The sequence below is a fragment of the Epinephelus moara genome, chromosome 9 (genome assembly GCF_006386435.1).
Source record: "Epinephelus moara isolate mb chromosome 9, YSFRI_EMoa_1.0, whole genome shotgun sequence".
NCBI classification, from domain to species: domain Eukaryota; kingdom Metazoa; phylum Chordata; class Actinopteri; order Perciformes; family Serranidae; genus Epinephelus; species Epinephelus moara.
In genome coordinates, this window is record NC_065514.1 from 36,408,019 (window position 1) to 36,424,245 (window position 16,227).

General features: G+C 39.4%; 2 protein-coding genes and 1 long non-coding RNA gene across 8 annotated transcripts in view; 1 reads left to right on the plus strand and 2 right to left on the minus strand.

The window, feature by feature from the left end:
* slc38a9 (solute carrier family 38 member 9) overlaps positions 1–16,227 on the plus strand; it is a 151,936-nt gene that overhangs the window by 57,158 nt on the left and 78,551 nt on the right. The gene's annotated exons all lie outside the window — the stretch shown is intronic.
* Positions 1–16,227, minus strand: part of LOC126395350 (uncharacterized) — a 113,873-nt gene that overhangs the window by 44,297 nt on the left and 53,349 nt on the right. The gene's annotated exons all lie outside the window — the stretch shown is intronic.
* Positions 1–16,227, minus strand: part of LOC126395335 (uncharacterized) — a 40,121-nt gene that overhangs the window by 16,081 nt on the left and 7,813 nt on the right. Inside the window, exons 2-3 of one of the 5 annotated variants that reach the window (XR_007570431.1) lie at positions 15,105–15,264; positions 3,513–8,524 (exon numbers count right to left, since the gene is read on the minus strand). The exons of 2 other annotated variants lie outside the window; for them this stretch is intronic. Coding sequence is in view for 1 of the 3 variants with exons in the window: in XM_050052741.1 (XP_049908698.1) it covers positions 3,454–3,486 (33 nt within the window). In the remaining 2 variants the exon portion in view is untranslated. Of the gene's footprint in view, positions 1–3,032; positions 3,487–3,512; positions 8,525–15,104; positions 15,265–16,227 lie in introns of those variants that run through there. 2 more of the 5 variants (XM_050052741.1, XR_007570430.1) reach the window with 2 other exon arrangements.

The window sequence follows — 16,227 nt, forward strand, 5'->3', positions numbered from 1 at the left end:
GACAGCCAGCGATTAAATGATGACATGCGGCTAAACATGTCATCAGTGGTCAGATTTGGGAGGGGTCCAGAGAAAACTACGGAGTCCGACATCGTTTTTGCATATTCACACACCGAGGCAATATAGATGATACCATTGCAGGGAGGACAGGTGAGCAGAGGTGTAGATTAGGCTAGTGAATGAGTTGTTCAGTATGAAAGATGAGACAGACAAAAACAGGGGATACTGTGCTGGATGTGTGAAATGTAATCAGGGTAAATTTGTCAGTACTCTTCCCATTTTTGCAGGTGAGCAACAAACAGAAAGTCCCACAGTCCAGTGTCCAAGAGTGAAGCAAGGATCAGAGACTTACACTCAGTTTTCCAAAGCTTTACACACAAACTCCCCAAGAAGTGCAGCACTAATGTCCAGGGCCCCCATATTACAAAGAATTTGTCCCAAAGTCTGTATGCAATCTACCTAAACCGCTAACTGCATATAGGACCCCAGAGACACTGCAGCTACTTCCAACAGAGTTGCAGAAAGCATGCGAGAATTTCAGACTGGAAGAGCTTACTCAGTCCCAGGTCCAGGCAGTAGAGGAGCAGACCAGAAGCCAGAGCTCTTCAAAACTCTGGTTCAGCCAAAGAGCAGGAAAAATAACAGCCTCTAAACTGAAGCAGTTTTTACAGACTAGTCTCTCACAACCATCAAAGTCCTTGGTCAAGTCCATATGCTACCCAGAGGCACACAAATTCTTTATGCGACAAGGCATTTATTAGGGAAAACTGAGGGCTAGGTAAGGACATCCACAATTGACATATGACACAAAGAGGGCTGACTAGCAGTATGTTTAAGCTTTGAGGTCAGGAATAGGATGATGTAAACCAGCACACTAGAACTGTTGCTTTTTTTTTTAGAAATCAGTAACTAATTCTGGCTGTGCAACTCTGTTTCTGGTATTACTGTTATGCATTACAGGTATGGATGTAAATATGAGGCAACAGCCAGAAACGTTATGAAAGACTGCAAAGTGTGGACCATGAGGGTTTCTCCTGCATGGACAGTGGACTTAGGCTGAATCCAACGTGGTCATACATGGGAGCCTCACCGGAGCACCCAAATTGCTCCCGATGGCTGTTCCATCGGTGTGTGAGTGTGTTAAAACTGAGTAGCAGGTGGCACCTTGTATGGTAGCCTCGGCCACCAGTGTATGAATGTGTGTGTGAATGGGTGAATGTGACTCGTAGTGTAAAAAGCGCTTTGAGTGGTCACTAGATGACTAGAAATGCGCTATACAAATGCAGGTCCATTTACCATAAAGTCGTATCGTGCGCATGCCATGGACCTGGGATTTGTGAGATAAAGGTATCAATTATTTCTTCAGAATGAACATGTACTACCCATTTATACGACCGCATATTAGGGCCAGGCATATAGAAAAAAACTTTATCATGAGGAGAAAAAAGTCATCATGATGAGATTAATCTCAGCCGCCTGTCCATTTTACTACACAACAATTTTTTAGGTGCATGTTCATAAGAGAAACAAACAGCTCTTGGAGCTGTAAATTTCAACATGCAGATGAAGTGACTCATTTCTTTTGTGAACCTCTAGTGTCCACACAGAAAACAGGATGAGGTCAATCTACGCCTGTGTGCTGGGGATGAGGGTTTCTCTCTCGTCAATGATGGGGATGATGTGAAACTGGACAAGAACCATGCTTATTACTACTAAGTACAGGCCCAGCTTCACACTGTGGGTGTGGATTATTGTGACTTTGTAGTGTGGAACAAAAATGACATCTTTGTAGAGAGGATTTTGCCTGATGCTGAACTCTGGGACAGCATCATTCCCAAAGTCTTCAGACACTGTGTTCTTCCTGAAGTGTTGGGACAGCAATTTACAAAGTGACAATCAGGTCATGTTTGAAATGTTTTGTTTTGGTGCGATATGGCACTGCGTGTTAATCTTGTATTTATTTGTTATTACTGTATTATTTTATGTTTTCAGTAGTAGGGCTGTCAAAATTGCTCAAAAATGACGTTCGAATATTCCCTCTAAAAATAAGTCATAGGTTCGAACCATTCGAATTTTTTTTTTTTCCGCATTATGTCCACAAAAGGGCAAACTAATACAAGGAAACATACAAGGAAACATAATTACTTGTAGGTATTTTTATTTCAACATAAACGTCTTTGAAAACATTTACATACCTACACATTAAAACACATAAAACAATTATCTATAACATTATGTTATAAACGACCGCGGACCTCTCGCTCGCCCCCCCTCTCTGACCCGTGAGGGCCACACCGCCCGCAGAAGTGCTGCGAATAGCCTCGAAGCGAAGCCAGTTTCCTTTCGGCGCCCATGTTAACCGATTGTGTCATCCACACCGACTCCGTGGCCGGCTCGCGCCCTGCAGCGATCGTTTCGGCGTCTGGTCTATTTTCTGCGCGAGCCGCGAGCGAATGTGTCAAGCTGGGTGACGGAGACAACAGCTGGGAGCATAGCCGCTTGTAGACCAGTGTGGAGAAATGCGCGTCTGATGTGAACGGAAGTGCTCCGGCTCGCGCGAGAATTTCGCTGCGCTGCGCTTCGCAGCACTTCCGCGGGTGTTGTGGCCCTGGCGTTTATGCAGTGCGTTCAGTGCAGCGGCCCAGGCCAACGCCCACTCGCAAAGAGGACAGCTGCAATGGTGTTTTTTTTCCCTCCACAATCGAATATCAGTTTTCACATTCGAAGGTCCATTTTTTTTTCAAATTCGAATTTAAATTCGAATTTAGAATATTCGTTGACAGCCCTATTCAGTAGTGATGTTGCCAATGCTTCGAAGCGTGTGTCGAGTAATCCAGGAAGTGTTTCAGCAATGCGTGTATAGAGGCTTGTATCGTTTCAGACGAGTGACGTCATTGGTGACGTCCGAAGCCTCGCTGCCCGGCTGTACCATATGACTGGTTTGGGAAGTGGTTCAGATCTTGGTGCGAGGTTTTGCGAGGAAGTGACACAGAACACGAATTTTACTCCTTTTGCCATTATTATATTATATGACACTACAAAACACAATACAATTTTTGGCCAAATGATTGGTTTATACACATAGGATGCATTCACAAAACAGTAACAGTTTATCATACATGTATTTGATACAGTATAGTCATAATATACTCACTAGAAAATACACCATATTGATAAAAAAACAAGTTATATGGTCATATTTTTTTTTAATATTTTATTATTATTATCATTATTATTAATAATATTATTATTATTAATAGTCATTCCCAACAGCCGTTATTGACACAAAATACCGTGTATCACAGATTACATGGTTAAGATCACAGCTGCCTGTTTTACACACTTTGGCCAGCAGGTGGTTTCATGTGCACATGAAGCCTCGAGAAATGAACCTTTTTCTGAACCAATTTGCTGGAAAGCTTCAATGCTTCATGAGGCTTCATCTCACCATCACTAGTTTTCAGTCTTGTTAAAAGTGTTGTTGTCCTCGGGTCAAGGAGGAAGGAGGGGAGAGAGGGAGGAAGGACAAAACATTAAAAGAAAGTATGAAATATCTTAATAATAATATGTTTAATGACAATATGTATTTATGTTAAGAGATAAATATAACACATGTACATGTACAGTATATAAAAGGCAATTAAAAAGTTGCCAACATATATTGTTTATATTGTTTTGGCTAGAGTCATTCAACTGTGTTAGCTGCCTCTTCTCCAAACTGTGCCTGAACAAGACAACAAAAAACTATATCAGACCTTCTATCGGCATGGGGGTGAGTAGTAACTGAATTAGTTGCTCACTCCAGTGGAACAACAGAGTCTGAAAGATTGGTTAATGCACAGCAAATAACGCCTATCTTATCAATCAGTGCCAGTGAATTTCCTGCTTTTACTGCTATGTGTTCAGTGGGCATTGCCCTATGCAGAATTAGGTATTTTCTTCTCACTAATCCAATGACCCTTTCCACATGAATACGGACATTAGCAAGTTTTCTTGTTTGTTCAACCTCATATGCAGATAGCTGATTCTTCCCTTTTGTGAAAACAGGCATCTTCAATGAAGCACAGAAAAATCCGACACTTTCACCTATGTTAAAGCCACGGTCTGCCAGAACAATGTCCCCCAGCAACAAATTCTCCAGAATACCACTCTCTTCAGTTATCAGCTTGTCACTCACTCTCCCTCCCCAAGCACGAGAGATGTATGTGACATATCCTTGAGGAGCAATACCAATGAGAAATTTAACTGTGTTGTGGTTAGGGATGTCACGATTATAGATTTTCTTGGTACGATTATTGTCAGAGAAATAATCATGGTTTTACGATTATCACGATTATTATGCATTAATTAATTTCACACTATAAATGTGTAAAATCACATGAACACTCCTTATAGATCTTTAAGTTTCATTTATTGCCATGCCAACATAACAAAAATAATATAGCAACAAAGAAAAGTAACCAAAAAGTACAAGATTTAATGACAATAATCCCATTGGAATTAAACAAAAATCACCTCTGTGTTAAACATCCACAGCAGGATTTCCCTTTTGGGAAAAAAGGTTTCAAAAGCTACATGTATTTCTTTACAGACTTTCTGTAAACTATATTACAAAAATGTTTCTGAACATTTCTTTTGGACCTGAGAAGAGAATTTTTAAACAGGAAAAAAAAAAACATCTAGCTAGCTTTTGACTTATAGATGCCCTTTGAAACATAAATAATCCATACTTCCTCACTCGGAGACGCCTATTCACCTGTACCGCTTGTGTAACTTTGTTTTCATTCCGTGAGAGTTGGGCTGATCTGCCTACTGTATATGGTTCCCTCCCGGCATAATCTTTGGAGAGTGACGGTGTTGAGAAATCTTTACGAATAATTAACCGTGGCGTTTAAAATCGCGGTTAATAGTGAAATCAAGTAATCATGACATCCCTAGTTGTGGTGTTTATAATTGGACCAGGTTTGTGCTCTTGCCAGCAAATTTGAATTCCAATGAAAACTTCAAAACAGTCCACAATTACTGCAACCTTGCATCCAAATGCTTGCCTAAAGGACATTGGCATGGTAGCTTGCAGTACCTCTCGCTCCAGCCACTCTTATTATGAACTCTAGTCTTTGATGTAGTGTGGCAATTATCTTGTGCCAAATCCGAGAAGCAGTGGAACAGGAAATCTTGAACCTGAAAGCCAAATCTTGGAGTGGAAGATTTAGTCTCAACTGAATTAAGACCAAAATGAGCTGTTCAAATTTAGAGAGTGCAGACAAACCATTAGAGGTGATGTATGGCTCACAGTCTAAACACTTGCATCATAACTAAGAAAGTGGGTAATGCTGTGTAAAATTTTGTCTTTTCTTCATTGTTCTGAAAAGCCTCTGGACTAGAGTGATTCAGAGTATCCTCCATCCTCTCTAGTAGTGCTGCACAATTTGATAAAAATGTGCGATTGCGATTTGAGTGGACAATATTGCGATTTGCGATTGCGATTACAGTATAATAAAAAGTTCAGTGTTTTCCCTACATTATATTAGGGGGGCACTGACCTGACATGACATAAGTATTGTTATGGACAGTGTAATTGACCATCAACAGAGCACAGTCAAACACGCTGCTCACACAGCAGTCACTTTCCCTCAGCCGAACGTCCAGGCTTTTTCTTTGTGGTAGGATCCACTTCTGAACCGTGTCTCGGCCGCTTCTTTGGGTTCTCCACCATGTTGCTTTCTCTTTCTACCTGCGCTCTACCTCTTGCTATGAGACTCTCCGCTCTTCCTCCCCCTCCCTTCTTGTTGTGAGGTAAAACACGGCATTTCCTGTGAGCCAGCGCAGCAGCATTGTGTCATCTCCTCTAGTAGTGGCTTGGGTGAAACAGACATTTACGGACATGTAGAAGTTACACACTATAGCTTTAACTTTTAAACTTTTACACAGCACGTCTTTCTGTTCAACATCGCCGTACCTGAATCCAAAGTATCGCCATATAATAGACGTTGTGTTTTTTTCGCCACCAACTCAGCCTGCTCATGGTCGTGCTCATGCTCTTCTTCAGCATCTATGTTGGTCACTGCCAAAGACGGTGGATAAACCAAGACGGTCCACTGCGAATCAGTTTCCTGTATCAGTGTCACGTGGGGTTCGCGACCACCACGCCCCTTTAGGAGACTAACAGCAGGTACTGAGTCCATTGACTTCAGTGGGAGAAATGAACGTGATTACAGATTATGGCCGATTCTTTCGCCCCATAGTCACGGAAGCAAATATTGGACCCATTTATCACAAGCCACATATCTTCAGAACATTCCGACACCAAAATGGCAAATTTCAGATGGACAAATCAGGAGAAAATTTACTTTGTTCAAGACCTGTCTTTGTCTCAACAGCACACTCTCGCGAGATCTGGCAACAGATATCTCCTCTCTGGCGCTGAAACCAGTGCAGTTTCAAGATCCTGGATTAAAAAAATATTTTTTTCCAGCGCATATCTTAGTTACAACATGATTGAGCTAGCAAAGCAGCTTTGTGTTGCAATGTGTGGTATTTATTCAGTTTTGGGAAATCACGATGTCTAGAAAGCATCAGTAGCTGCAGCTGACAGGGACAGCTAACAGCAGCAGCAAAGCCAACATCAGGACGTCATCTGTTAAAAGCCTCCCGTTGTTGGATACGGCATTACTCCAGTTAGCTCAATCATGTTGTAACTAAGACATCTGCTGGAAAAAATATTTTTTTCACGGACCCTTTATTTATTTAGCTTACGGCCAGTAAGGGTACACACATGTTGACAGAAGCGAGGTTGGGTATACTCGTCTTTGATTGGCGGTTCTCCATCGTCTTTGATTGGGGTACGGAGGACAACACCTACTTAGGAGACTGGAAATGTATACCATTTCATACAATGGGAGTATATTGTAGGTGGACCATCTTGTAGTAATCCAGTATCATTGTCACTGCTTCACGCCGGGTGGTCACCTGACCATACGTGCTGCACACGCCAGGATAGCTTGTGGGCGTAATGTACGGTGGCCGACAAGGACAAACGCGATGCAAATACAGAAACGCACTGCAAATAGAGAACGCACTGCATATAAGAAAACAAATGCAAAGGGAAAATGCTGCAAATACAGAAACGTGCTGCATATACAGAAACGCGCTGCAAATAAGAAAACAAATGCAAAAAGAAAACACTGCATAGCCAGTCATACAACGGAAGTGCTCCAGGCCTGTAGGGACAGTGCTGAGCTTCCACCCGAGAGACAGACAACAGACGTATCAACATATGGAGCAGACGAGTGAGCGAGAAGAAGAAAGTTATGTTTGGAGGAAAGTTGGAGCCGGGACAGGCAACACAGAAAGGTACGTATTCTTTTTTATTTTTCTTTCTTTTCTTGTTTTTCACGTGGCCCTCATCTTTTACTGTATAATTAAAGTGAAGCTGATTTACACAGCTGACGTTAGCGTGCTAGAGACTTTGAGTTCTACACGAGTAGTGTATCCGTAGTAGTAATGTTAGCTAACATTACTGTAACTAACATCATTTTCCGGGACACCCCAGGTTTCAGTTCGGAGGCCTACTTTTCTGAACATTTTTTAATGTATAATACAGAGGTCATGATTATACTGTAGACTTATTCATTACAGACTTTTAACAGCTCATATTATAAATAATTTGATATTAGTTTTTGGGATATAAAATTAAATATTATCTATTAGTGTTTAGAGCTGAACCGCTGTGAAACAATCATGAAATAATGTTTTCTCTGATTTGCCTGCTGTCTATCAGCGCTGCCTCCTCCCATTCAGTCTGTACCGTGGACACAACGCTGCACTGCCCGAGTCTGAGGAGGAGGACAGAAAAGACAGTTTTGCTACTCATAATAAAAACTCCATGGGCTGCAATAATCCAAGATCAGAGGCTCACCGCAATAATAGTCAATATGCACAAGTGGGATAAAAAAATGAAGGTGAAAGTGAGTACATCCAGCAAGGACTATCACCCAATGATGATTATGATGATAATAATAAATAATAGCAATGATAATGATAAATAATCTAACACAATACATTCATAAAAATTAAACAAAAGAGCCTAACATAGGAAACAGATTATCATGACATTTATATTAAAATCCTAAAAACAAGGAAAATCAAATCAAATAAATCCACCATAAAAACACTTCCAAGGCTTCTATTAAAGTTTTTTTTAATGAATGTGGTTTTGATATGCTTTACATTTAGATAAAAGGCAAGTTTCAATATTTTGTAAGACAGCCAGGCTGTCATAATTTGTGCATACATGCATTTGTGTCTGAGGAAGTTCTAAATTTGTTTGCAGAATGAGGCCCAATGTGTACAGGTCCACAAGAGATGGCAGATTGCAGCTGAAGGTATTCTCTGCAGACTGGATAATGTGCTGCAGCCTGTTCTTGCTGAAAAACGTTGTCTCTTTATCTTTTTCTCCCTTTGTTTATCAGGGTCAGCATCGGACAGCCCCACAGAAGAGGATCTGATTCAGAAGTATTTCCATCTAAAGAAAGAGAAGAAAATGGAAATCAATAAAATGTAACACATCTATATAATCTGTCATTTGACTTTATATGAGTCTACATGGTCACTAGTGTGTGAGCATACCTTCACTGTTTTCTGTTCCTTCTTAGACTTAAGACGTGTCTTTGAAAATAATGTCTTTCTCTCCCTCTCTTTTATGTCCCTAAATTTAAGAAAGGACTCTACACCAGACCTTGCTGCTACAATGAAAATAAAAAAGACAGGAATGAGACATTAATTACTCTTATTTATTCATTACTCCTTTATTAACTCTTTTAAAGGGGACTTACCATGCATTGCATTGCATGCATGCATTTTTCCTCATCACATATATACATGTATGTATATAATGTTAAAATATCAGCTGCTCATATTATACATGGCCAAAGTTTCAAATAATGGGGTAAACATACGTAGAAGTAATCCCTGTGAGTAGAAAGCACAAGCCTCAGACTGCTCTGAATGCCAGTTCTCGCAAGTCGGCATATTCCATATTTCATATGCTCACAAGCACGTGGTTTCTATAGTTTGTTTCTGTTGCTCCAGAAGCAAAGGAGCAGGACAGAGTGGGCTCATCGGGATCTAAATAGCTTTTGTGGCATAAACAGTTTCCCCTGAACTGAGGGGTTGCCTAAAGGTACAGTACAAGACAAAAAAGTTAAGACTTAAGATTGATGCAAAGCTCTCGTGGAGTCTGAGGATAAAACTGGATAATGAGCAGATCCTCTTTTAAGCTCACTAAAGGTCTCATCATTGATCTTTGCAAGTCATTTTGAAACACATTTAACATGCTTGTAACTGAATTAGACAAGCAAGATAGTACCGAGATCCATTTGAGTAGAAGAACACAATTTGAACTATTAAACCAAGTCTTCTAACTGCTCACCACCAGGCCCAGCAGCAGCCACCACCAGGTCCAGCAGCAGCTACCATCAGGCCCTGTAGCAGCAGCTACCACCAGGCCCAGCAGCAGCCACCACCAGGCCCTGTAGCAGCTACCACCAGGCCCAACAGCAGCTACCACCAGGCCTCTGTAGCAGTCACTACTAGGCCCAGCAGCAGCTACCACCAGGCCCAGCAGCAGCTGCCATCAGGCCCAGCAGCAGCTAACACCAGGCCCAGCAGCAGCTACCACCAGGCCCTGTAGCAGCTACCGTCAGGCCCATCAGCAGCTACCACCAGGCCCTGTAGCAGCTACCATCAGGCCCAGCAGCAGCCGTCAGGCCCAGCAGCAGCTACCACCAGGCCCTGTAGCAGCTACCATTAGGCCCAGCAGCAGCTGCCACCAGACCCTGTAGCAGTTACCACTGAACTCAAAATGCCACCAAAGAAAGCCAATTCTGGAGTTGAGGAGGAGTTGGAGGAGATCAAGAAATCTCTCAACTTCATGTCAGGTGAACTCAGCAAGGTGGCAAAACAACAAGGTATGCAACATGACTTAATGGGGGAGATAAAACAACTGAAAAACCTGGTAAAAGAGAAAGATAAGAAAATAGCTTGGAACGGCGAATTGAGGACCTTAAACAATACACAAGAATGGATGATTTAATCATAAGCGGACTGGAGACGTCACACCGAACCAGAGGTTGCGCTAGACTTTTTCGTCGCCGGTCATTTTGACCGACAGGGTTGTAAAAATCCGGTCATAATCTATTTTTACCGGTCATTTTAATTTTTGTTTTTAAATGATAATAAAGATATTCAAAGACATTTAGTTTTTGTTCGTTTGTTTTTAATAAATCCAACAAGCAAGTTATAAAGTGTGCATTAATAAGGACATGAACGAAAAGAACAGACATCCACACACCCGTGCCGCGAGCACTTCTGTCAAGCTAGATAGAGCGGATCGTACCAAACAGGAAGTCGGACACAGAAAAGACGAGAGAATCCGGCCAATTTTCAAAATAAAATAACAACAGCACGGGGAACGTGAGGAGAAAATACCGTGTTTATAATTTAAAATAACACAACAGTGCATAACCGAACACATTTTTCAATACCCTAATCACTTCATTACAATTTTAATTTTGTGTCACCGAGCCTACAGGCATAACTACATAAATAAAATGGTCAGAATAATATGCCCTATTCATTCAGTGTTTATCCAACACGCTCAATACATGGACATTCAATGACAAATTATCATTAACTTATTACGTTATAAAAAACGATTGAAATATGGACTTACCCATGTTTAAATGACCTGTTGAAGTGAAAAAACGAGTACTGACGGGAACAGACGAGTGGAGTCGAGCGCAGGAGAAATGCGCTGCCTGTGGTGTGGACAGTCAAGCGCGCGGCACTAACGCGTCCGGTGTGTCCAGGCCGTTATGTCAACAACGCTACATGAAGCAGATGAATGACTTCTGCAGTGTGAAAACGGCAGCCACTTAAACCACCGACTGTGCACTCCGCCGCCAAGTGGGCAGGGGTGGTAATTGCAACCAGTCAAAACGACCGACGGCCTTCAGATTTTCCGGTCATTGTTGTAAAAAACCGGTCAATGACCGAGAATATCCGGTTAACGCGACCCCTGCACCGAACCTATGCTCGAGCTACGGCAGGTGGAAGTAAAGATGGTGAGGACGCCCCAGCAGAGGAGCTACAAACGCTTGAACAACAAGTCATAAAATTCCTCCTAACTAAGAACGTGAGTATTCAGAGTCATCACATCGCAACCTGTCACACGCTCCCCAGAAAAGACAGCAAAACAAAGCCGGCAATCATTGTTCGGTTTGTGAGCCGTAAGACCAAAATTGAGCTACTGAAACAGGCAAAGAAATTAAAGGGGACTGGTGTCTATTTAAATGAGTGTTTAACAAAAAAGAACGCAGAAATTGCCAGACAGGCACGTAGCCTGAGAAAACAAAACAAGATACAAGCAACATGGACGAGAAATTGCAAAGTAATGATATGACTGAATGGTACACCCGAGGAAGCAAAAGTTGTGATGATAAGAGAACTCAAAGACTTAGAGCAATATAAATAAAAAGTGAAATGATTGAGGCTGTAAATGAGTTCTTTTTGGTGGAATTGTATGAAGACTGGATATTATGGACATTGGATCGTGGCCTTTGTGGGGGAGCACTTCCACGAATAATGAAAACAACAAAATAAACAAATGATAAGTTTGAATGAGGATTATATGTTTCCATTCAGAGACCTTGAAGAGGACGATTTCTTTGTTTGTGGAAATGACTGTCAAGATGGGCAATTATCCAGCGCACACGTTGAAAAAATGAACTTTAAAACCTTTGACTATGCAGAGCACAAGATGCATGACCCTGAAAGTAATCTTGACCCAGACAATCATTTCTACAACAACAACAACAACAACAACACTTGTGAGTACTACACAGATGACCAATTCAATATGAATATTAAAATGGAAAACGCATTATCAGTCATACATTTCAATAGTAGAAGCCTTTATAAAAATTTCTCTAAAATTAAAGAATACTTGGGTAAACCTAACAAGTTCAACATAATTGCAATTTCAGAAACATGGCTTGAAAGTCAGTGATATGGGACTAGAAGGATATGACTTATTTACAATGAACAGGGCAAATAAAAACGGGGGTGGGGTTGCCTTATATGTGGATAGAGCTTTGAGATGCAGCCAGATTGAATGTATGTCATACACTATTGATAATGTATTGGAATGTTTAACATTTGAAATTCATATTAAAAAAGCTAATAATATAATCATAAGTTGCATTTATAGAACACCAGGATCATGCCTTGACACATTCAATGAAAAACTAGCTGCCATATTTAGCAATACAAATGATAAAAAAGTGCAAATAATTTGTGGTGATTTTAATATAGATTTGTTAAACCCAAATGGACACCAAAAAAACAACAGACTTTATACATAGAATGTATAGTCACTGCCTTTCCCCGGTAATTATAAAACCAAGCAGAATAACATTAGACACAGCTACATTAATAGATAATATATTCACAAATAAAACTGACAATGAAATAGTAGGTGGACTTCTCATAAATGACATAAGTGATCATCTCCCTGTTTTTGAAAAACTAAACAAAAGACCTATACATTTGAAATGATAAGACATAGAACATCAAGAGCCATTGCTGCCCTAAAGGTGGATCTAGGGGAACAAAACTGGAATGAGGTTTATGTAAATGAAGATCCTAATAATGCGTACAATGCATTCTTGTCAACTTTAATCTCGTTATATGAGAAACATTGTCCTTTAATGAAAGTAACCAGGAAGCACCAGTGTTTAAATAAGCTATGGATCACAGAGGGGATACATGATGCATGTAAAAAGAAAAATATTTTATATAAGAGATTTATAAAACAGAAGACAAAAGAGGCTGAAATAAAGTATAAGTCATATAAAAATAAATTAGTGAATATTATAAGAACAAGTAAGAAAGATTATTATCATTTATTATTGGAGCAAAACAGGAGCAATACGCATGAAATATGGAGTGTATTAAATAGTATAATTAAAAAGGGCTCTAAAAAAATGATTATCCAGAATACTTTATAAAAGATGAAAATATTATCATTGATAAAATTAAAGAAATAGCAAATGAATTCAATGCTTTCTTTGTACAGGTTGGTTATAACCTAGCAAAAGAAATTCCTGAGCCAAAAATTAACAATGAAATAGATAAACATATTGTTAAAACTCCTCTTCTATGTTTATTAATGCTGTAAATGATAGAGAAATACCTGATATTGTGAAAACACTTAAGAATAAAAAGTCCACTGATTGTTTTGATATTGACATGGTATTAGTAAAACATATTATAGAATATATAGTGCAACCATTTACATACATCTGTAACCTGTCCTTTCAAACTGGTACATTTCCTTCAAAAATGAAAACAGCAAAAGTCATTCCTATCTATAAAAGTGGAGAAAAACATCAATTTACTAACTACAGACCAATATCCCTACCTCCACAATTCTCAAAAATTTTAGAAAAAATATTTATCCATAAACTTGATACATTTATTGAGAAACACAATCTTTTAAGTGACAGCCAATATGGCTTTAGAGCAAAAAGGTCCACCTCTAAGGCAGTGATGGAACTTGTGGAAGGGATATCTACTGCAATAGATAACAAGGAATATATTGTTGGTGTTTTTATAGATTTAAAAAAGGCGTTTGATACTATTGATCATGATATATTAATGAGTAAACTAGAGAAATATGGTATAAGAGGGTTAGCATACATGTGGATGAAAAGTTACTTGGATAACAGATATCAATATGTGCACTTCAATAATGTTAAATCAGATCACTTGTGGGGTCCCTCAAGGGTCTGTGTTGGGCCCTAAATTATTCATATTATATATCAATTATATTTGCAATGTTTCCAAACTGTTAAAATGTGTTTTATTTGCTGATGACACCACTTTCTACTGCTCTGGTAAAAATCTAGAACAGCTTCTGAGTACAGCTGTAAAGGAATTAAATGTACTGAAAAACTGGTTTGACATTAATAAGTTATCACTGAACCTAAACAAAACAAAGTTTATAATTTTTGGCACCAGACAAATTAGAAACCAGGTTAAAATCAAGGTAAATTGCAGTGAAATTGAAAGAGTGTATGAAAACAAATTTCTTGGTGTGATAATTGATGATAAACTTTGTTGGAAGCCACATATAAATAATGTGAAAACTAAAATGTCAAAAACCATCGCTATACTTTATAAAACAAAGGATGTCCTTAACAAAAACTCATTATACACGCTTTACTGTTCTGTTACTTCTATCTATGACTTACTGTGTGGAGATATGGGGTAACGCATACAAAACTATCACTCATCCTTTTTTTTAAGTTACAAAAAAGAGCTATTCGAATTATAAATCGATCAAACTACATTGAACAAACAAATTGTTTATTGATTTAAAAACCCTTAAATTTTATGATTTAGTTACATTTAAAATGGCACAGATAATGTATAAAGTACATAATAATTTACTTTGCTGCAGTACTCAGAGGCTGTCTGAAATCAGAGAGTCGCTATGATCTTAGGGGAACAGGGTTTTTCCAAAAAATCAAGTATAAAGCAGAGATGTGTTTCTGTCAGAGGTGTCAACTTGTGGAATAGCTGTGAAGATGAATTAAAAATGTGTAATTCACTTTCCACATTTAAAAATATGTTTAAAACTAAAGTCCCAAAAAAATATAAAAATCAGGTATGAAGAAGAGTATGAAAATACTGAAACTCTTGGTTGTATTTGCTTGGATTTTTGTTATGGAACTTTATTTATTTATTTATTTATTTCTGTTGGATGGTGAAAGCTTGTTTGTTCCGGAGCTTTATAGTCTAACTCAGATCATGAAGTTAAAGAGTTGCCTTGCTGAAGTTGTATTTTGTAAAAAGGGTAGGCATAATAAGCATGAGCTTCAGCCTACACCTTTTCGATTAGCTTCATCCCTTGTTGTATTATGTTTGTGGTTGAGGTAAATCTTCTATGTATTTTGTTGAGGGTGTTTTTCTGAATGCTAATTGAAATAAACTAAACTAAACTAACCTTGTTTTTTCTGCACTACAACTACAGATCTATGTACCTGCACAAGTGCTTGCATTAGGATGTGCACTGGTGGTGGGCATCTCCTCTGGTGGGTTGTTTGCCACATCTTTTAGAAATTTAATGTTTTTGCCGCTCACACAACAAAAGCCTGGGGAAGCTGTCACGGTAGAGCCACAGAACGGACAGTAACGTTACATCTGTGGGGGAAAAAGAGGAGAATTTGCAAGGTCGGCGAGGTTATGTCAGAGACAGTGGATAGTTAGTTTTCCTAAATATTTAAACAATATTATGATCTGATTGCCGTCATCTCCCTGTGCTCTCACCGTTATTTTCCTGCAATCGAGTCTTCATCACTTCACGGCTTAACTTCTTTTTGCCCTCTGCGCCTCTGCCCGTTACATTTCTTTTTACACACCTTCTCTGCCCTCCCTTTCACCTCTCTCCACCTTCCTCTTATTCAAAAGCCCATCACTGATCAATAAAGTATCCAATCATATGTGGAGACGAGGTCGAAAATAAACTAACATTAAATGCAATTAAATCCCTGGGGTGTCCCGGAAAGTAACGTTAGTTACAGTAACGTTAGCTAACATTACTACTATGGATACACTACTCGTGTAGAACTCAAAGTCTGTAGCACGCAGCACAACGGAAAATAAAAAAGAATACGTACCTTTCTGTGTTGCTAGGGCTGGGCGATATGGCCTAAAAAAAAAAATCTCCAGTTTTTTCACAACAAATCCGATTCACGATTTAAATCGATTTTTTCCCCTCCTACTTACAAAAAAAATATTTGCGGCCTGGTAGCACATACCTGGGGTCCAAAACTTTCAGCATGTGAATAAACCCTGGCTTTTCCACGGTAGCCTATATATGGGCACCATATCTCTTGCAATATAACTTACATTGCGACTGTATCTGTGATCGCTTTCCACCGGACCCCTTTCTTATCATACGGCAGTGTTTCCCCAACCATTATATTGGATCACAACAGAAGTCATTTAAGGTTACCTTTCCTATAGAACAGGTCTATACCTTGTCCTTTTATTAAACAAACTAAATAGCCTTATGTTACAGGCTGAGCCTGATTTGTGTGGCTTGTGTGTGTGTGTGTGTGTGTGTGTGTGTGGAGCTGTGTATGTGTGTAGTTGTTGTAGGAG